We start from the raw sequence: 23661 nt of genomic DNA on the forward strand, positions 1-23661 counted from the left end.
GCATCACTCAAAACACCCTGCATGACAGGCTGACAGAAAGAAATCCAACCCCACAGTGGCTCCATAGCAACTCTTTAGTATGCTTGGTAGTGAAGCTCTTTCAGGGAAGAAACGTCCACTCAAGGGACTCAGTGATGCTTCTCTGAGCTACAATAAACAGTGTATTGGACCCAGGTTTCTCTGAGTTCAATGTGATGATTGCACTCAGCTGCTGCTCCAATGAGTTTAAATGAGCATGTGGCAATTTAGATGCGCCTGGCTGTGTGGTATGTTATATGTAAATCTGAACTATGTAAACATAAAGGGCATGTCTGAACTAGTGTGAGGGTGAGAGATCTTAGAGGTCCCACACCTCACACTCTTGTGCTTATTTGCTCCAGGAACCTCCAGGTTCTTCGAGTGAAAATCGACATAGATCCTTTCCTGGATAAATCATCCAAAGACCTAATCTCTGAGAAATACACACGTACATTTCTCCAGATAGACCATCCAGGGGAAAGACATATCTAGAACCTTATCTGTATTGGGTAAGGTAGTCCATCTCCATTACAGACCCTCCCAGCAGCCTTCCTTTATCATGAAAGTGGATAAAATTAGCCGATACTGAAATAATCCTATAATATTATAGCCAGAAAAGGGAAAGCATCAGTTTCATTTCTGGAGACTCTGCATATAGGTCACAGCCCAGAGAAAAAAAGGATGATTGAATTATTAAGAATCAATTGTAAGAACATATAATACTTCCAGGATGCACACTTTGTTTTCTCACCAGTATAATCTGGGTTAAAGATGAAAGTGTGGCAGTGCACAGACTCTATCTGAGGAGGAGAACATAGGGAAACTGAAAGACAATGGCAGAGAAAAAGACAAGGACAGTAGGAAAATCTGAAGCCTCTGACATAAATTTTTTGAAGACAAGGTCTTGGCAAATCCATTGACCTCAGATTCTTTTATCATGGGGCATTTTCAGGGTTCCTAGCTGAGAAAAAAAATTCATGCACTTCCCAAGTCTCCACTTGTATTCTGTTTGCCTTAGATCGCTAAGAGAAAAAAGCCATAAACCTAGGCCTAGTGTCTGTGTAGGAGGCGCTTTTATAGGCTAGAAAATAGTAAGAAAGGAGAATATGTGTTATTGGAATAGCATATACAAAGGTGTCTTTATTCTGAATGTATCTGTACCTGCAGATATTCTCAGATGCAACATTCAACTGCAGGAGCCCAACGAAGAAACTAGGCATTCCCCAAATCCTACAAGTTTTTGTACTCATTATGTGTCCACTGATTCAGGAAATGTGAAGCTTCAGAAAAGGGACTCCCTTCTGAGTCATAGAATCTTTTCTGTGGGTATCCCTCAGTAGGTTTAGTGAGGCTAATCAATTGTTAAAAGACATGGTGTCGGCAGCATATGGTGTCACTGGCAGAGAATTCTAAACCAGGACACAGCCACTTCATGCTGGGCTAGAGACTCTGAAGGAAAATATCTGTGAGCCCCGACAGAAACCTCATTGCAAGGCAAGAGCCTGGGTGAAAGGGGGCACTTGGGAGCCACCAAGCACAGGTTCCAGCCCTGGAGCAGGTGCACAGCTGGGGAGGAAGTTTCCTCTCAGGGCCTGGGTTTTCCTTTGTCAGGAAAAAACAATCTAAAATAACTGTTCAAAAAGTCGCTGACGTGCTTTAAATATTCTATCACATCAAAACCATTCATATAACTTAAGGCACTGAGAACTATTTTTTGAAGTGGGTTTCTAGAACTATAATATCTTAGTAGTGAGAATATGAAGGATGGGCATGTTTTTACTAATTCTATGGGTACAGATTAGTTGAAGAAACTTCATTCCTATGAATAAGAAATTCAGATTTCAGTGTTAAGTAATGTTGCTTACATTGTATGAGTGACAGGGCAGTAGTGGATCTGAGAGTGTGGCAGGTGCACAGACCAAGTGAGTCAGAAATCAATATGGAAAGGTGAGGGTCTGTGGATATGAACTGAAAGTATGTAAATACTTGACAAAATACTAATAAATGGAGTTCAAAAATAACCCAAAATTGTTCTAAACACAAATTCCTTGACAATTACTTTGGGAGTAGAGAGTTCATAATGGACTCCAAACTCCTGCTTTATCTTCTTCTGATTCCCATTGTCTGTGAGATGAGAAAATCAGCTCTAATTATGCATCACAGGGCAAATCTGTAAACCAACAGTGTTCAATAGAATTGAAGATCCTGGGGGATCAGGACATGAGTCAGGTGCTGGAGACAGTGTCTCAGGAGCACCCAGTAGATCTCAGAGGTCCCTCCTGGACACTCATGTGGGACATAAGCATCACTTTCCCAGAGTCACCAATGAGCTGTGCTGGTGCCTGATGGGTCCAGGAAAAGACCAAGGCACCTGCTCAGTGTGATGGAGAGTGATGGTTCCAAAAATGATCCAGGTGGTCTCTATGCTAACCAAATATAGGCTTACAGTGAGGAGCCTGTTCTATATGGGCTTATTCTTCAGTGAAAGGAGGTCTGTCCACAAATGTTTGTAAATGGAGCAGGGCATGCATTTCCTCAAGCAGGATTAGGACTTCGACCATCTTCATCTCACTCTTGTAAGGCTGATGTGTCATTTATCTTCCTTTTCTTATCACGGATTGGGCTTTGAGTTAAGAAAGGCTTTGTCTTATGAATATGCAAATATACTGATATCCACTGAGGTAAATATGTTCTGTGCCCTGAGAGAATCACCTGAGAGAATCCCCTGAGAGCACATCTCACCATGGGCTGGACCTGCAAGATCCTCTTCTTGGTGGCAGCAGCCACAGGTAAGGGGTTCCCAGGTCCCAGTAATGAGGAGGGGATTGAGTCCAGTCAAGGGGGCTTTCATCCATCCTGTGTCCTCCCCACAGGTGCCCACTTCCTGGTGCAGCTGGTGCAGTCTGGGGCTGAGGTGAAGAAGCCTGGGGCCTCAGTGAAGGTCTCCTGCAAGGCTTCTGGATACACCTTCACCTACTGCTACTTGCACTGGGTGCGATGGGCCCCTGGACAAGGGCTTGAGTGGACAGGATTTTAGTTATTTGAGATATTTTTCATACAACATTTATTCTGCAAGCAAATTTCAGGGATTGTAGAATGAATCACGTTAACAAATCTGATACAGAACTTCCTCTGAATCAATCTTTGTAAACATCAATTTCTGAATCAACGTTGTAAATACTTCGGAACACAAGCACAAGTTCACATTTTAATTCTACTTTTATCTCTATTTAAAAAATGCCAAAAAATCTCATTTTGTGGATGTAACATTTTGAATTCCCACCATCAATGCATGACATTTCTTGTTTTTCCACATTCATGTTACCATTTATCATCATGAGTATTGTGAGTTTTAGCCATGCTGATAGGTGAGTAATGGCATCTAATATTTATTTAAATGCACATGTCCCAAATAAAAAAATTTATATTAAACAATTTTTATATAATTTTTGCTGAGATGCCTTTCCTGATATTTGGTTCATTTTTATCTCCATTGTTTTCTTTTCATTAGTTGTAAGTTTACTTGCATATTGATTATAAAAGTCATTTAACAAATTAAAAGAATTGATTTAACAAATATATGACTTGGAAGTATTTTCTCCCAGTCTGTGGTTGCCTTTTTCTCTCTTATCAGTGGGTATTTCAAAAAATATGTGTGTGTGTGTGTGTGCACAAATTTAGACAAAAAACATAAAAAATTATTCATTCATAGATCATGTATTTGGCATTATATCTGAAGTCTCATTATAAAATACACTAATAGTGATTATTTATTCCATGTCTCTAATCTCAGGACACAATCAACTCATGAGTGTTTCGCCTTCACCTATTGACTGGAGGAATATCTGCCTGAGATATTTGGAATACTTCTACAAGAAGACGTGTTCTTCTTCCCATCGTTTCTTTGTTTAATCATCTATTAACATCCATATTGGTTTATGGATGTCTGTTTCATACTCTGAAGAAGATCCATGCTACATTATTCATTTTCTTGTTCAAATCTCCACAGCTTTATTAGGTGCTGGGAGCTCATTTAGTTTGGATCCTGCATCCTTACAGCAAAGCTGATCCTTTTGTTTTTGAACACTTCCCTGTTTCCTGATATTAAAATAGATTCTAAGCTTGTTTCCTTATCACCTTTTTCATACATAGAATTAGCCATTTATATAAAGATTGCTTGTTTCTGATTTTAAAGAATAGTGTTAAAATAAAATATTGTGATAATGGGTATGTGTGTTGTTAATGTGGTATAAGTACTTCTGGGACCTCTCAACCTTCTGTTCTAGTAAATGAGCATGTTTATATGAATCATGTTTATGGACCCATTGAAACTATGTATCTAATCTTCTGTAACTTGATTACATTAAAAATGAGCACACACTGGTCTCTCCACCCAACTATGCTGCCACATGGACCTCTCTAACCTTCCTTTCTTGACTGTCCATAACCATCCACTACAAAGTGAGGAATCCCATCCAACCATATGCCATTTGATTACTTAGTTGCACGATTTCAGGACACATGCATAGTGGTTGCAGAAATGTAAAGCTGTACCCTTGTAGGAAACATGTTTATCTACTAGATAGAGTACTTATGTGTGATTTCTTTACAATTTAAACTTAGAGAACCACCTCATTTTCAAAGTTGCTTACTTCAGGAACCTCATTTTCCACTTTCTTCTGTGAAGTCATTTCAATTGCACTGTATAGTTTCATTTATTTGAAATTCTGTAACAGTCAAAACTATACTCAGGTAAACAGAGAGGATATTCCAGGAATTTAGAGAGTGGGTGTGAAATAAGTAAAACAGGCCTTGTTTAAGAAGAGTTAAGACTATTTTAGTGATATGCAATGGTTGAGACAAGACACAATTAATTTGTCCCAGCTCATAATTTTGTGATGGACAATATAAACCTAAATATACACAATTAAAAATATATTTAGGAATTCATTAACCCCTGGATAAAATGCAGACTGTATAAAATTATCTAATAACATATTTGGGAGTGTGGGGATATTATGAGATGCATGCAACAAAGAAGGAAGTAATTTTCCTCATTTACATATAAGATGTTTCCATTTACTAAAGATATTTTTTTGAAAAAAATCAATTTTCTACTTGACCCAGGTTTTCTCTTCCTGACAAGCAAGTAACCCAGAGGATTCCTTTTCTTTCCTAGATTGAGAAAGATTTTTCCCAAACGTCAGCTGAGTTCAGGCATACCCTGTCCCTGAATGCTCATTTACCCTCAAATGGGTACACACACCTGTCAACATGTGAGCTCTTCTGTCAGACAAACACACCTTTACTCATGTGGATTCTTCCATCAGACAAACACACATGTCCCCACATGGACTCTTTCCTCAGACTACCACATATGTCCTTACATTTACTCTTTCCTCAGAAAACAGACATTTCCTCACGTTTACTCTTGTCTCAGACAAGCAAACACGTCCCCATGTGAACTCTTCACTCAGATAAGTACACATATGTCCACATTGACTGTTTCCTGACACAAGTCCATATATCTGATGTTGAAATATGTTGCGAAAAGTGATCTCAAGATAATGATAATTATAAACCCCCTCCCTAACAAGGTGTAGATCTGCATTATTTTCATTGTAACTCAACTTTGCCACATGGTCGGGAACAGTGGTTTCCAGCTCTAAGTGTACTGATTACAGAGAGATGTCTGTTTTCTCTGGAAATGTATTTTTATGTTCTTACTGGATGTATTTGATGATAATGTTTTCTACTATGAAGATACCTGAATAGTGTCCACACTGGAGAATAAGAAAGAGTAATTGGCAGATTAACCCTGTGCCTCCAGACCCAGGAATCCTTTGACCCTGCCCTCCCTGAAATGGAGACACAGAGGACAGATGAGCAATTCCGAGCGGTGCACCCATGACCACAAAAAGAAAGACATGGAAATGTGTCCCCTCCCCTCCTCATGAAAGGCAGCTCATCCCCTGTTCCTTCAGGCCCTGGTGAGGAGCCATCCCATGTGTGTGCCCTTCCTCAGTGTCCACACCGTGGGATCTGCACTGATCTGGGCTTCCCTTCTCATCACCCTCAGTATTAGTGGCCCTTGTGAATCAGGTCCAGCTGGGGCTGCTTCACATGCGGCTGTTCTCAGTCCATTCTCTCTGTGTTTGCAGAAGTCCTATGTGAAGTTCACTGGTGGAGTCTGAGGGGGAATAATTGTACAGCCCAGCGGTTCACTGAGCCCCTCCTGCAAAGACTCTGGATTCACCTTCACAGATTGCAGCATCAGCTTGGGCCAGCAGACTCCAGGCCTGGGGTTGGTGTGGGTGGCAACAGGGAGAAATTCAAGAGGAAGTTTTTACATGCACCCTTACGTGCACGGTCTCACTGACATCTTTACTTCTTTTATCATGTTTGTTTTGTAAATCACAAAGAATGGTGCATTCTTCATCTATTCTATACTTGTTAAGTATTTTTGGCATCTTTTAAAAAACTGGTAACTTTATCCTATGTAATATCCCTGTTAAGTCCTAAAAGTCTTTTTTGATGTCTATTTTTTCTTAACTTTACACAGCTACTATAGATTTATTTTGGTTAACATTTTCATAATCCATGTTTTCTCATCTTTAGTTTTTACATTTGTGAATATGTACTGTAATTTTCTAATACATAGCTTCTAGTTGGGGCTTGTTTTTTTAAATCAACTATAGTAAGTTCTATTTTTAAACTAATATTATTTTTCTGTTATCTTGTTTAAATTAGCACTTCACAATGACGTTTATTTCTCTATTAACATATAATCTAATTCACTTTTATAAATATTATATTGTTTGCCATAAGGTTTACAATAAGAATTGTATATAATTAGATTGTATAAGAAGTGTATATAATTAGATTCTATAAGAATTGTATATAATTAGATTCTAATGCAGATACTGTGATGGCCTTGATATGAAGAACAGAGACAGTGTAACTGTGTGCTTTGAATTCCTCCTTCTCACCACTCTTTCTTGTTTATTCCCAGTTTGCACTTACATATGCTATAAAATATAATATGTAATTTTTTATTCCTTTTACAGTTATATAATATAGCAATTACAAAGATAAAAACTGCACTTCATCTTGATTTTCTCATTTTGTACAGTCTTAATTTCTTCATATAGATTTATGTTTTGAATGTATATCACATGGCTACTAGCAGAGAAAGTTTGTTAAAATGTGCACTGAAGCATGAATGTGCTGACAATGCATGTAGAATTCCAGTTTGCATTTCACTTGTAATTTATTTTCTTGTGTTTATTATTTTATTCATGGAGACGATCACACATTACATTCTGCTGGGCCTTTATTAACCACATTTCTATGAATCTAGTCAGGGTTGGATTTCAAGTGTATGGTTGCCACGGCTATCAGAGTTGAAGTCAGCTTCTCCTGTTCACAAAAAGTTCAGGTTCCTCCAGTGATACCCACTTTTGTGCCCCGGTTTGGCTCTTCCCATTTCTCTCCCCAGAGAGAGCCTGTCTCTTTCATCTGTGGCAGGTGCATCCTGCTGACACTTTTACTTGGTGATTGTTTGTGGGGTGAAGGGGCTTGGACACAGGGGGATGTTCTCCAACCTTCTGACCGAGCCTCCTTCTTAGCTATGGGTGGTGAGAGTGGCTCTGAAGCATGGTCTTCCAAGTGTTCCTGTTCCTTCCCTTCTCCAAGTCAGAGTGTCTCTTCCCAGCCACAGTGGTTTTTCGTCAGTGTCCTCAGCTTCTGACCCACTGTCCTTACCCCACAGACTCAGGACTTCATTCCTCAGGAAAGAGATGGGAGGTGATTCTGGGTAGAGTTTCCTTGGTGTCCTCTGTTTCCTTGTGTTCTAGTTGATTCTACCAGTGCCTGAAGGACACAAGATTTAATAAATGTCTCCCACATATCGTGAAAGGGGATTCAGCATTGAACACAGCTGCTATTCTTCCTCCCCAGTCAACACCACAGGACAGCAGGTGGGTGACTTGTCTAGGGATTTCCCCAATTCTGTAGGAAAAGCCTGCAAGTGCCGGGAGTTTCACACTCTCACACCCTTAGCACATACATCCTCAACAACTCATGAAACATTTCCAGGTTAGCTTTTTCCTATCTTCAATACTATACAACGAGTGGCACCTGCTCCAGGTACTCTAATAAATGGACCCTAGTTCTCTCTGCAGGCCCCTATTTCTCAGATTTCAGGGTTTTTTTCTCTGTGACATCAACTCAGATATGTTGAAGCGTTCATTTTTCATAGTTGTTCAAGTTTCTTATTAATGAGGCCAGAAGAAGATCATTTTCTCATTTTTTTTTTACATTCCCATGCTTAGTATTTGCTTTCTAAATAAAATTCAGAAACGAAGACAAAATATCAAATATCCACTATTTGGTGCATTGTTAAACAATTTGAGAAATATTCATATACTGAAATACAATGAACAATTGAAATCAAGGCATGCCTCAGTCACATAAGAATGTGAGGACATTATCAAATAATTGTGCTGAGTGTAGGAAGCTAAAGAATTCACAGTAAATCTCCTGTGATTTCATTTGTATAAATTGTAGAAAATGCAACTATTCTAAATTAACATGGAGAAGATCTAAATTTTTCTGAGAAAAGTGTGGTGAGAGTAACAAGATGGTGAAATAAAATTACAGAGAAGTGAGAGAAAAAAATTAGAGGTTAATTTAATTGCTAATAGCATGATTGAAGTGCTGATTCAAAGGCTGCACACATATACCAACATTTTCCAAATTGTACACTATAAATTTGAATTCACTATGGATTGAATTTTTGAACAAAGCAGTAACAAAAAATGAGTATATTGGCTGAGGAAGAGGAAGAAAGAGATGAATATTGACACTTGAATAATCACGGACTCCTGAAAATACACACATGTGAACACTGATTGCATATTTCAGGTAAACACTAGAAAAAGCAAAGTCACATAAAGTTGTTATGACAGGTGGGACATCCTGAAAACCTCACTAGGCATGTCCCACATCGCCCTGGAGCTGTCTCAGGGGAGCAGTCTCCTCCAGTGTTTAGAGGCACAGACACAGGTAATAGGGCTAACTCTGGCCAGATGTGTGATATTGGACACATTGCACAACTGCTCTGTTATGTATGTAATTCATCTTCTCTACAAATGTAACATTGACACTTGCACTGAATATATTCTGCAAATGTGTAAACATTAAATAAGATGATGACTGCTAATTGATCATCAAGGCACAATCACATAATCTGAAGTTATATTTTCCTGAGAGATAGGATTACCTCCAGTGTTTTCTGGGATGCTCTCATCTGCTCTGGGCACTGCCCTCTCCTCAGCTGTCCCACCACAGAGCTTGCTATATAGTAGGAGACATGCAAATAGGGCCCTCCGTCTGCTGATAAAAACCAGCCCAGCCCTGACCCTGCAGCTCTGGGAGAAGAGCCCCAGCCCCAGAATTCCCAGGAATTTCCATCTGGTGATCAGCACTGAACACAGAGGAGTCACCATGGAGTTTGGGCTGAACTAGGTTTTCCTTGTTGCTATTATAAAAGGTGATTTATGGCGAACTAGAGACATTGAGAGGACCTGAGTGAGATAAGCAGTGAATATATGTGGCAGTTTCTGACCAGGTTGTCTCTGTGTTTGCAGGTGCCCAGTGTGAGGTGCAGCTGGTGGAGTCTGGGGGAGGCTTGGTACAGCCTGGGGGGTCCCTGAGACTCTCCTGTGCAGCCTCTGGATTCACCTTCAGTAACCACTACACGAGCTGGGTCCTCCAGGCTCCAGGGAAGGGACTGGAGTGGGTTTCATACATTAGTGGTGATCGTGGTTACACAAACTATGCAGACTCTGTGAAGGGCCGATTCACCATCTCCAGGGACAACGCCAAGAACTCACTGTATCTGCAAATGAACAGCCTGAGAGCCGAGGACACGGCTGTGTATTACTGTGTGAAACACAGTGAGGGGAAGTCAGTGAGAGCCCAGGCACAAACCTCCCTGAAGGGGTCCCAGAGACCACCAGGGGGCACCAGGACACTGTGCACAGGGCTGTCTCCAGGGCAGGTGCAGGTGCTGCTGAGGGCTGGCTTTCTGTCATGGCCTGGGGCAGCCTCATCGTCAAATTTCCCCAGGGAACTTCTCCAGATTTACAATTCTATACTAACATTTGATGTCTCTAAATGGAAAACGTTTTTTCTTTTTTTGTTCCTTTGTTTTTGTAACAAGAGGAAACACCCTCACCTCCACAGAAGCCAGGGTGTCACTTTGGGGGCAGAAATAATCCTTTCATGGTCAGGATGAGAGTCCTGAGGAATCTCAGGGAAACCTGGAGAGTGTTTTCCAATTAGACTCAGAGCAGAGACCTCCATGGGAATCTCTGATTAGAACAGGCCTTGAGCTCTGATGGGAGCCAAGAGAGAGGCTCACCCAGGGTCAGGGTCCTTAAAACCTGATGGTTTTCACAGCTATCCCCTCTCAACTTGTAAAACTGTGCCCATCTGACTCAGACTGATTCAGCTGACCCTCTTTCTGCTGATCCATTTTCCATCTCTGTAGACTTGATTCTCACAGTTCCCTTTCTTCTTCTCTTCCCTGAAAACAGACGATGTGTTTTCTGTAGTCAAAATTCCAGGGCTTGGGTCTGCAGGACCTGGGTAGGCTGAGGGGACTTTCTCACTCACCATTGTCTGGACACTCCTGTTGTCTTCTGTGCATGGAGGCATTTGGAAAATGTAGTGGACATTAGCCATGAAGGGAATAATACTAGTTTTCTCCAATGGGATATTGATGTAGAGCTGATCTTGTGCTTCTCACACTATCTGAGTTTGGACTCTCACCTGTGACTTTGAGAAGAGCTGGGGATGGGCATTCCATTGTGCTGTGAGCTCTGGGTAAAAATAATTGTAGAATCTGGCTAGGCAGTTTAAGGTCAATACTACTGGCCTTCGGGAAAGACAGGCTGGAATTCCTGGGAAGATCTGCATCTGCCGTCCACCACGGAGCCCCATCGTCTTCTGTTATGCTGTCTTTGAATCAGTCCCAACTAGATTATCTGGAACACTCTTCATGACTTAGGAAAAAATAATGGCAGGCTCCACTAACACCTGTATTATGCCATGGGAGCAATACCTAGGCTAGTGTGTGATTGAATAGATGAGACTACGGTCTAGTCAAGGTGACAGGTAAAATTGATTGTTGCCATTATGATATTTTATTTTATATTTGGCAATATAATCATGCTCATATTATAAATATTTTTTGAGACGGAGTCTTGCTCTGTCGCCAGGCTGGAGAGTGCAGTGGCACGATCTCAGCTCACTGCAACGTCCTCCACCTCCCAGGTTCAAGCAATTCTCCTGCCTCAGCCTCCCGAGAAGCTGGGATTACAGGTGCGTGCCATCATGCCTGGCTAATTTTTGTATTTTTAGTATCGACGGGGTTTCACCATGTTGGCCAGTGTGGTCTCGATTTCCTGACTCCGTGATCTGCACACCTCGGCCTCCCAAAGTGCTGGGATTACAGGCATGAGCCACCACGCCCGGCCTAGTTTTATTAATGTCTGTCCATACCAGCAACTACATACCTATGGGGACATTAATTTACATCTGCAGACATATGTGTAAATACACAAGCCTATACATACATGTGTAGTCATTTATATTTAACATTATAACAAAATAATTCTAAAATATTTTCTAAAGAATTAAACTTAATGATGAGCTAAATATAAATTAGAGTAATCTATAATTGATTTCAACAGTTCTCTATAGTTTACATAAATGGATGTCTATTTCTAAGCTTTAACATAGTGTATTCGTCATTTTAAAATAGTCAAGAAAAAATTACAAATGTTCTTGTCACAAAAAAGATAAGGATTTGATGATTTGAGGTAATATATATGTGAATTAACTCGATTCAATTATTCCATATTGCATTCACAAACCATAACATAGCTTTGTGCCCCATAAATATATACAACCAAAATTTCTCAATTTTCAATGAAATTTTAATTATATATTTTTTAATCTGATGCCTCTCCTTGGATTAAGCCACCTCCTCAGGGTTACAGGGCTCTTCCATTTTCTCAACATGCTGTTATACCAGATGAGCACAAAAACATTAATTTCATTATGCTTAGCTTTAATTTTTCAAAACAACATAAAGGTGATAATTTTAACAATAGACATATTACAACCTACTATACATGAGACCCTTTCCGTGCTTCAAGGTTTCTTCTCAGGACTTTACATGTATTTGCAAATTTTCATTTTTCTCTGATATGGAATGCTGATTTCTCTTTATTACAGATTATCAGTTTATTTTTTAAATTTATCTCTTAAAATTAATTTTTTCAAAGTCCCACTCAAACCAGGGTATTATTAGAACTTTGAAGTGTAATAGTTGGACCAACTTTGAGAATACATTCAATTTAGTTCACGTGCTCTCAAGCATCTTTTTTTTCTTTAAAAGTTGTTATCAGTTGTAATATCACACAAAATATTAGTAATTTATACTAATGACACAGGTTAAAATATTGTATAAATAATTTAATTACATTTGATTGGAAAAAAAGAATATATGTTCCTCATGTCTTGACTTTTTTTCTTCTCTATGAAATGCATGCATATTAATTATTAAGTTTAAGATGTTACCTTTGTCTTTTTGATTTCTGGGATTTAATTTTAGTACATACACTTGAATGCATTTTATTAATTCATATAATAATGTTCATATTTTGGATAGGGTTTTAATATTAATTTTATTATTTACTGAATTTTAAACTATTCTATAGTTTTTTTGTTTTTATGAGATAAAATTTACATATAATAAAATATGCATAGATCTGAAATGTATCACTAGAGAGTTTCTGGCAAATGTGAATACCCTTGTTCTCAATACCTAAGGTAGCTGAAGAGCAAGTCCATCCCCACATCGCGGGTTTTCCCTGTTCTTGCGGTCAACTCCTGCAAGGGGAAATGGTTTGATTTCTGACACTACAGATCCATTTTTTTTCTGTTTTGAACTTTATATAAATGGAATCAAACATTATAGACCTTTTCTTTGAAAGGGGCTTTGATATTTTTGAGATTAATTCATACTATTTAATGTATAAAATTAGATCAACATATTGTCATTTATTCAATTCGTAGACTGACTCTGATATGAAACCTCAAAGTTTTCATGTACGTATGGAGAGAGAGAGAGGAAGGAGAAAGATTGTATATCTGAGTCAGTCCATTAAGTAAATAAATGAGAATATTTTGATTTATTTTCCTGTTGATGTACTTTAAATTTGTTTCCATTTTATGAATATTATAGGCAAAGCTGTTTCAAATATATTAGTGTAGGTTTTCCTATATTGTTTCATTTTTGTTAAGAAAATATGAAGTATGTATTTCTTTTTTTATTTTTGATTACTATTTATTTCTATTTTAAATTTTACTTTAAGTTCTGGGATACATGTGCTGAACATGTAGGTTTCTTACATAAGTATACATGTGCCATGGTGGTTTGCTGCACCTATCTATCTGTCATCTAGGTTTGAAGCACCTCGTGCATTAGGTACTTGTCCTAATGCTCTCCCTCCCCTTTCCTAATGCTTTTTCTCCCCGACACATCCCAGTGTGTCATGTTCCCCTCCTTGTGTCCATGTGTTCTCATTGTTCAACTCCCACTTATGAGTGAGAACATGTGGTGTTTGGTTTTCTGTTCCTGTGTTAGTTTGCTGAGGATGATGGCTTCCAGCTTCATCCATGTCCCTGCAAAGGACCTGAAATCATTCTTTTTTATGGCTGCATAGTAGTTCATGGTGTACATATGCCACATTTTTTCATCCATTCTATCATTGATGGACATTTGAGTTGGTTCCACATCTTTGCTATTGTAAATAGTGCTGCAATAAACATACATGTGCATGTGTCTTTATAGTAGAATGATTTATAACCCTTTGGGTATATACCCGGTAATAGGACTGCTGGGTCAAATGGTATTTCTCGTTCTAGATCCTTGAGGAATTTCCACACTGTCTTCCACAATGGTTGAACTGATTTACACTCCCCCCAACAGTGTAAAAGTGTTCCTATTTCTCCACATTCTCACCAGCATCTGTTGTTTCCAGACTTTTTAATGATCAACATTCTAACTGGCATGAGATGGTGTCTCATTGTGATTTTGATTTGCATTTCCCTAATGACCAGTGATAATGAGCTTTTTTTTTTCATATGTTTGTTAGCTGCATAAATGTCTTTTTCTGAGAAGTGTCTGTTCATGTCCTTCACCCACTTTTTGATGGGGTTGTTTGTTTTTCTTGTAAATTTGTTCAAGTTCCTTGTAGATTCTGGATATTAGAACTTTGTCAGATGGATAGATTGCAAAAATTTTCTCCCATTCTGTAGGTTGCCTGTTCATTCTGATGATAGTTTCTTTTGCTGAGCAGAAGCTCTTTAGTTTAATTAGATCCTGCTTGTCAATTTTGGCTTTTGTTGTAATTGCTTTTGGTGTTTTAGTCATGAAGCCTTTGCCCATGCCTATGTCCTGAATGATACTGCCTGTGTTTTCTTCTAGGGTTTTTGTGGTTTTAGGTTTTACATTTAAGTCTTTAATGCATCTAGAGTTAATTTTTGTATAAGGTGTAAGGAAAGGATCCAGTTTCAGTTTTCTCCATATGGCTACCCAGTTTTCCCAGCACCATTTATTAAATAGGGATCATTTCCCCATCGCTTCTTTTTGTCAGGTTTGTTGAAGATCAGACAGTTGTAGATGTGTGGTGTTATTTCTGAGGCCTCTGTTCTGTTCCATTGGTCTATATAACTGTTTTGGTACCAGTACCATGCTGTTTTTGTTACTGTAGCCTTATAGTATAATTTGAAGTCAGGTAGCATAATGCCTTCAGCTTTGTTCTTTTTGCTTAGGACTGTCTTGGCTATACGGGCTGTTTTTAGTTTCATATGAAGTTTAAGGTAGTTTTTTCTAGCTCTGTGAAGAAAGTCAATGGTAGCTTGATGGGAATAGCATTGACTGTATAAATTGCTTTGGGCAGTATGGCCATTTTAACAATATTGATTCTTCCTATCCATGAGCATGGTATTTATTTATTATAAAAGTAACTTTAATTTTTTCAGTTTTACTGAGGTACAACTGAAATATTTTTAAATGTACGTGTTTAAGGTGCATCACTTCATGTTTTGATATTGTGTTAGTCCAGTCTCACACTGCTATAAAGAAATGCCTGAGACTGAGTAATTTGAAACAAAAAAATAGATGCTTAATTGGCTTATTTTTCTGCAGACTGTACAGGAAGTGTAGTGGCTTCTCCTTCTGGTGATATTCAGGAAAGTTAGAACCATAGCAGAAGACAAATAGTAGTAGACACATCACATGGCCAGAGCAGGGGCCACAGGAAGAGAGGGAGGTCTACACAGTTAGACAAACAGATCTTATGATAACTCACACAATATTATGAGAACAGCACGAAGAGTCGGTGCTAAACCATTCATGAAAGACCCACCCCATGACCCAAGCCTCTCCCACTGGGTCCCAGCTTCAGGATTGAGGATTATAATACAACACGAGATTCAGGCCAGGACAAGTTGCAAACCATATCAGATATACACTGTAAAATGCTCATCATGATCAAGGTAATTTGTGTATCTATCATCTCACATACATTTTTTTTAAATGGAGTGTGTGTGTGTGAGATGAGAATATCTAAGATCTACCCTTTCAGCAAAAATCACTTTTATAACACAGCATTAAATACAGGAACATTGCTGTACATTAGATCTCCAGAACTCATTCAACCTGCACACCTGAAATTCTGTACACTTTAAACATCACCCAATTTCCCTCTCCTCCCGCATCCTGGGACCCATTATTTTACTCTCTGCTTTCAAGAGCTTGGGTATTTTAGATCCCACATGTAAATGAGATCATGCAGCATTTGTATTTCTGCATCTGGCTTATTCCACTTAGCATCATGTCCTCCAGGCCCATCCATGTTGTTGCAAATGTCAGAATTTCCTTCTTTTCAAAGCTGAATAAAATTCAGTTTTATGTATACACATTTTCTTTATACATTCATCAATCTATGGTCATTAAATTCTTTTACAAATCTACACTATTATAAATAATCTTACAATCAGCATGTGTTTAACATAGTAATTTTACTTCTTTGAATAAATAACAAGAAGTGGGATCACCAGATGATATGATAGCTTTATTTTTCAATTTATTGAGTAACCAATCCTACCACACCCTAAAAGGATTCCCTTTTCAGCACATTCTTGCCAATATGTGTTATATGTCTTGCTGATAACAGCCATTTTAAGTGGTGGGAGGTGATATCTCATCATGATTTTGATTTGAATTCCTCTGATAATTAGTAATGTTGAGAACCCTTTTAGGCTCTGTTTTCCATGTGTGTGTTTGCTGAAGAAAAACCTATCCAGTTTTTGCCCTTTTTATCAGATCATTTGTTATTTACTATTGAGTTGCATGAGTTATTTATACTTTTGGATAGAACTTATGTCAGATATATAATTGCACATAGTTTTTTTCCTGTGCTTTTTTCTATTAAATTCAAAGAAATCATTTCTGAATCAATGACAGGAAGTTTTTTTCCATGTGGTCTATGAGTTTGTGGCTTCAGGTTATGTTCATTTTTAGTTTATTTTTGAATATGGTGTTAGAGAAGGTCTAATTTTATTTCTTTTGCATATGGATGTCCAGTTTTTACATCATATATTGAGGAGACTGTCCATCCTTCACTGTGTGTTCTTGGGATACAAAATCAGGAAGATGCATAATTAAAAAAGAAAACATCAGATGAATATTCCTGGTGAATATGGACCTAAAAGTTCTCAACAAAATACTAGCAAATGGAATCCAGAAGCACTTTAAAATGTAATACATCATGATCAAGTAGGCTTTACCCCTGGAAGGCGAGGTTCATTCAACATCGACAATTCAGTAACTGTGATTCACCATGTAAGCAGAATAACAGCAAAAACTCTATGATTATCTCAATAGATGCTGAGAAAGCTTTTGATAGGATCCAACATCCACTCATAATAAAAACCCTTAACAGACTAGGCATCAAAAAAATATACCTCGAAATAATAAGAGCCATCTATGACCAACCCACAGTCAACATTATACTGAGTGAGCAAAAGCTCAAAACCCTTTAGAAGTGAAAGAAGACCAAGATGCCCTCTCACCACTGCTATTGAACATAGTACTAGAAATCCTAGTCAGAGCAACCGAGCAATATCAAAATAAAAGGCAGCTGATATGGTTTGAATTTGTGTCCCCACTCAAATTAAATGTCAAATTGTAATTCCCAGTGTTGAGGGTGGGGCCTGGTGAAAGGCGATTAGATCATGGGGATGAGTCTCTCTCTCTCTTGTGCTGATCCCATGATAGAGCCCTCAGGAGATCTGGTTTCAAAGTATGTGGCACCTCCCTTGTCTCTCTTCCTCCTGCTCCAGCCATGTAGGACATGATGCTTCCCTTTCTGTACTGATTGTCAGGATCCTGAGGCCTCCCCAGCCATGCTTCCTGTACAGCCTGAAGAACCATGAAACAATTAAAAATCTTTATAAATTACACAGTCTTAGGTGTTTCTTTATAGTGTGCGAATGGACTAATACAGAATCCAAATAGGAAAAGAAGAAGTCAATGTATCTCTCCAAACTGATGATATAATTCTATACCTACAAAATTCTAAAGACCCTGCCAAAATAATTCTAGAATAGATAAACAACTTTGGTAAAGTGTTGGGATACAAAATCAATGTACAAAAATCTAGCATTTCTATACCGCAACTACGTCCAAGCTGAGACTGAAATCAAGAACACAATCCTATCCCACTTACAATATTCACACACACAAAATATGAAATGCCTGGAAATACAGGTAACAAACAAGGTGAAAGATCTCTACAAGGAGAACTACAAAACACAGCAGAAAGAAATCACAAATGACACAAATAAATGGGAAAACATTTCATGCTCATGGTTGGAAGAATCAGTATTGTAAAAATTGTCATACTGTCCAAAGCAATTTACAGATTCAATACAATTTACATAAAACTATCACCATCATTCTTCACAGAATTAGAAAAATTTTATATATTCTAAATTTGTATGGAACCAAAAACAGCCTGAATAGCCAAAGCAATCCTAAGCAGAAAGAGCAATGCCAGAGGCATCATGATACCCGACTTTAAACTATACCATAAAGTCACAGTAACAAAAACAGCTTGGTACTGGTACATGAGAAGACATGCAGGAAAAATGGGACAAAATAGAAAACAAAAATAAAGAAATAAAGCTGCACATATACAACCGTCTTATATTTGATAAGGCTGACAAAAACAAGCAATGAGGAAAAATCTCTGTATTCAGTAAGTGGTGTTGGGACAACTGGATTATGGCAGATATAGAGAATGGAAGAGTGAAGGAGGCTGGGCAGCTTCTATCTAGATATCAGAAGATGTATATAGAGAACTATGTGCCCAGGAAGAAGCCTGATGCAGGAGTGGAGCCACCATGGACAGCCTCTACTAGGGCAGTGCCAAAGATGTGGAGAATCACTTGAACACAGGAGGCAGAGGTTGCAGTGAGCCGAGATCGTGCCATTACTCTGCAGGCTGGACAATGACAGAAAAATCCTATCTAAAAAAAAAAAATTAATGTAAGAGAATAGAGAGCCCAGAAATAAAGCCAAATATCTACAACCAACTTTTCTTTGACAACACTGACAAAAATATTCACTGGAGAAACAACCCTCTATTCAATAAGTGGTGCTGGGAGACTTAGACAGCCTTACGTACAAGAATAAAACCAGACTTCTATCTCACCAGAGGCAAAAATTAACTGAATATAGATTCAATATTTATAAGTATAAACTGAAACTATAAAAATACTTGAAGAAAATGTAAGGAAAACTCTCGAGACATTGCCCTAGGCAAATAAAATATGACTAAGACTGCAAAAGCAAATGCAATGAAAACAAAAATAGACAAATAGGATTTGTCAGCTAAATAGGATTTAGCTGAACTAAAGATCTTCTGCACAGAAAAAAGAAATAATCAACATGGTGCACAAACAGCCTACAGAATGGTAGAAGGTACCATCTCACCTCAGTTAAGATGACTTTTATCAAAAAAAAAAAAAAAAAAAGGCCGGGTGCAGTGGCTCACACCTGTAATCCCAGCACTTTGGGAGGCCGAGCTGGGTGGATCGTTTGAGGTTAGGAGTTCGAGACGGGCTTGGCCAACATGACGAAACCCTGTCTCTACTAAAAATACAAAAATTAGCCAGGCATGATGGCAGGTGGCTGTATTCCCAGCTACTCGCAAAGCTGAGGCAGGAAAATCGCTTGAACCCAGGAGGTGGAGGTTGCAGTGAGCTGAGATTGTGCCTCTGCACTCCAGCCTGGGTGACAAGAGTGAAACTCTGTCAAAAAAGAAAGAAGAAAAGAAGGAAGGAAGGAAGGAAAAAAAGAAGGAAGGAAAGAAGGAAGGAAGGAAGTAAAGAAGGAGGGAAGGAAGGAAGGAAAGAAGGAAGGAAGGAAAGAAGGAAGAAAGGAAAGAAGGAAGGAAGGAAGGAAAGAACGACATGGAAACTGAACAACCTGCTCCTGAATGACTGACTACTGGGTACATAATGAAATGAAGCCAGAAATAAAGATGTTCTTTGAAACCAATGAGGACAAAGACACAACATACCAGAATCTCTGGGACACATTTAAGCAGTGTGTAGAGGGAAATTTATAGCACTAAATGCCCACAAGAGAAAGCAGGAAAGATCTAAAATTGACACCCTAACATCACAATTAAAAGAACTAGAGAAGCAAGAGCAAACATATTCAAAACCTAGCAGAAGGCAAGAAATAACTAAGATCAGAGCAGAACTGAAGGAGATAGAGACACAAAAAACCCTTCAAAAAATCAATGAATCCAGGAGCTGGTTTTTTGAAAAGATAAACAAAATTGATAGACCACTAGCAAGACTAATAAAGAAGAAAAGAGAGAAAAATCAAATAGATGCAATAAAAAATGGTAAAGGGGATATCACCACCGATCCGACAGAAATACAAACTACCATCAGAGAATACTATAAACACCTCTATGCAAATAAACTAGAAAATCTAGAAGGAATGGATAAATTCCTGGACGCATACATCCTCCCAAGACTAAACCAGGAAGAAGTTGAATCCCTGAATACACCAATAACAGGTTCTGAAATTGAGGCAATAATTAATAGACTCCAACCAAAAAAAGTCCAGGACCAGACAGATTCACAGCGGAATTCTACCAGAGGTATAAGGAGGAGCTGGTACCATTCCTTTTGAAACTATTCCAATCCATAGAAAAAGAGGGAATCCTCCCTAACTCATTTTATGAGGCCAGCATCATCCTGATACCAAAGCCTGACAGAGACAGAACAAAAAAAGAGAATTTTAGACCAATATCTCTGATGAACATAGATGCAAAAATCCTCAATAAAATACTGGTAAACCGAATCCAGCAGCACATCAAAAAGCTTATCCACCATGATCACGTGGGCTTCATCCCTGGGATGCAAGGCTGATTCAACATACACAAATCAATAAACGTAATCCAGCATATAAACAGAACCAAAGACAAAAACCACATGATTATCTCAACAGATGCAGAAAAGGCCATTGACAAAATTCAACAACCTTTCATGCTAAAAACTCTCAATAAATTAGGTATAGATGGTATGTATCTCAAAATGATAAAAGCTATTTATGACAAACACACAGCCAATATCATACTGAATGGGCAAAAACTGGAAGCATTCCCTTTGAAAACTGGCACAAGACAGGGATGACTTCTCTCACCACTCCTATTCAACATAGTGTCGGATGTTCTGGCCAGGGCAATCAGGCAGAAGAAAGAAATAAAGTGTATTCAATTAGGAAAAGAGGAAGTCAAATTGTCCCTCTTTGCAGATGACATGATTGTATATTTAGAAATCCCCATCATCTCAGCCCAAAATCTCCTTAAGCTAATAAGCAACTTCAGCAAAGTCTCAGGATACAAAATCAATGTGCAAAAATCACAAGCATTCTTATACACCAATAACAGACAAACAGAGAGCCAAATCATGAGTGAACTCCCATTCACAATTGCTTCAAAGAGAATAAAATACCTAGGAATCCAACTTACAAGGGATCTTCAAGGATAACTGCAAACCACTGCTCAAGGAAATAAAAGAAGATACAAACAAATGGAAGAACATTCCATGCTCATGAATACGAAGAATCAATATCGTGAAAATGGCCATACTGCCCAAGGTAATTTACAGATTCAATGCCATCCCCATCAAGCTACCAATGACTTTCTTCACAGAATTGGAAAAAACTACTTAAAAGTTCATATGGAACCAAAAAAGGGCCCACATTGCCAAGTCAATCCTAAGCCAAAAGAACAAAGATGGAGGCATCACAATACCTGACTTCAAACTATACTACAAGGCTATAGTAACCAAAACAGTATGGTACTGGCACCAAAACAGAGGTATAGGCCAATGGAACAGAACAGAGCCCTCAGAAATAATACCACACATCTACTACCATCTGATCTTTGACAAACCTGACAAAAACAAGAAATGGGGAAAGGATTACCTATTTATAAATGGTACTGGGAAAACTGGCTAGCCATTTGTGGAAAGCTGAGACTCGAGCCCTTCCTTACACCTTACACAAAACTTAATTCAAGATGGATTAAAGACTTAAATGTTAGACCTAAAACCGTAAAAACCCTAGAAGAAAACCTAGTTAATACCATTCAGAACATAGGCATGGGCAAGGACTTCACGTCTAAAACACCAAAAGCAATGGCAACAAAAGCCAAAATTGACAAATGGGATCTAATTAAACTACAGAGCTTCTGCACAGCAAAAGAAACTACCATCAGAGTGAACAGGCAACCAACAGAATGGGAGAAAATTTTTGCAATCTACTCATCTGACAAAGGGCTAATACCCAGAATCTACAATGAACTCAAACAAATTTACAAGAAAAAAACAAACAACCCCATCACAAATTGGGCGAAGGATATGAACAGACACTTCTCAAAAGAAGACATTTATGCAGCCAACAGACACATGAAAAAATGCTCATCATCACTTGCCATCAGAGAAATGCAAATCAAAACCACAATGAGATACCATCTCACACCAGTTGGAATGGCAATCATTAAAAAGTCAGGGAACAACAGGCGCTGGTGAGGATGTGGAGAAATAGGAACACTTTTACACTGTTGGTGGGACTGTAAACTAGTTCAACCATTGTGGAAGACAGTTTGGTGATCCTCAAGGATCTAGAACTAGAAATACCATTTGACCCAGCAATCCCATTACTTGGTATATACTCAAAGGATTATAAATCATGCTGCTATAAAGACACATGCACACTTATGTTTATTGTGTCACTATTGACAATAGCAAACACTTGGAGCCAACCCAAATGTCCATCAGTGATAGACTGGATTAAGAAAATGTGGCACATATACACCATGGAATACTATGCAGCCATTAAAAAGGATGAGTTCATGTCCTTTGTAGGGACATGGATGAAAATGGAAACCATCATTCTGAGCAAACTATCACAAGGACAGAAAACCAAACACCGCATGTTCTCACTCATAGGTGGGAATTGAACAATGAGAACATTTGGACTAAGGGTGGGGAACATCACACACACACCGGGGCCTGTCGTGGGGTCGTGGGAGCTGGGAGGGATAGCATTAGGAGATACACCTAATGTAATGTTAATGGGCACAGCACACCAACATAGCACATGTATACATATGTAACAAACCTACACGTTGTGCACATGGACCCTAGAACTTAAATTATTATAAAAAAAAGCAAAAAATAACTATTAATTTTTCTGAACCATGAACATGGAATATTTCAGATATATTTTCAATTTGTGTGTGTTCACTTTATATTTTATTATCAATCATTTTTGGTTTTCTTTTAGAAATCTTTCACTTATTGGGTAATATGAAATATAATTTTTAGCTATTATAAACAAAATGCTTTATTGATTTTTTGCTGTTTGCATTTAGCAATGCCACCAATTTTTGTATGTAGGTGTTGTATTCTGCAAATTTACAGAATTTTTTATCAATTATAATAGTTTTTCCAGCACCATTTATTAAATACGGAATCATTTCCCCATTTCTTGTATTTGTCAGATTTGTCAAAGATCAGATGGTTGTAGATATGCGGCATTATTTCTGAGGACTCTGTTCTGTTCTATTGGTCTATATCTCTGTTTTGGTACCAGTACCATGCTGTTTTGGTTACTGTAGTCTTGTAGTATAGCTTGAAGTCAGGTAGCGTGATGCCTCCAGCTTTGTTCTTTTGGCTTAGGAGTGACTTGGCAATGCAGGCCCTTTTTTGTTCCATATGAACTTTAAAATATTTTTTTCCAATTCTGTGAAGAAAGTCATTGGTAGCTTGATGGGGTTGGCATTGAATCTATAAATTACCTTGGGCAGTATGGCCATTTTCACGATATTGATTCTTCCTCCCCATGAGCATGGAATGTTCTTCCATTTGTTTGTGTCCTCTTTTATTTCACTGAGCAGTGGTTTGTAGTTCTCT

The 23661-nt window shown here is 38.4% G+C and overlaps 1 gene segment (V, D, J or C); it reads left to right on the top strand.

The window, feature by feature from the left end:
- Positions 1–2761: 2761 nt before the first annotated feature.
- On the top strand, positions 2762–10506 carry LOC117978369 (immunoglobulin heavy variable 1-3-like). The segment is given in 3 exon segments: positions 2762–2807; positions 2892–3019; positions 9797–10506. Coding segments are annotated over 3 exon segments (696 nt in total).
- Positions 10507–23661: the final 13155 nt, after the last annotated feature.

The sequence above is a fragment of the Pan paniscus genome, chromosome 18 (assembly GCF_029289425.2).
Source record: "Pan paniscus chromosome 18, NHGRI_mPanPan1-v2.0_pri, whole genome shotgun sequence".
In the NCBI taxonomy this organism is placed as follows: Eukaryota; Metazoa; Chordata; class Mammalia; order Primates; family Hominidae; genus Pan; species Pan paniscus.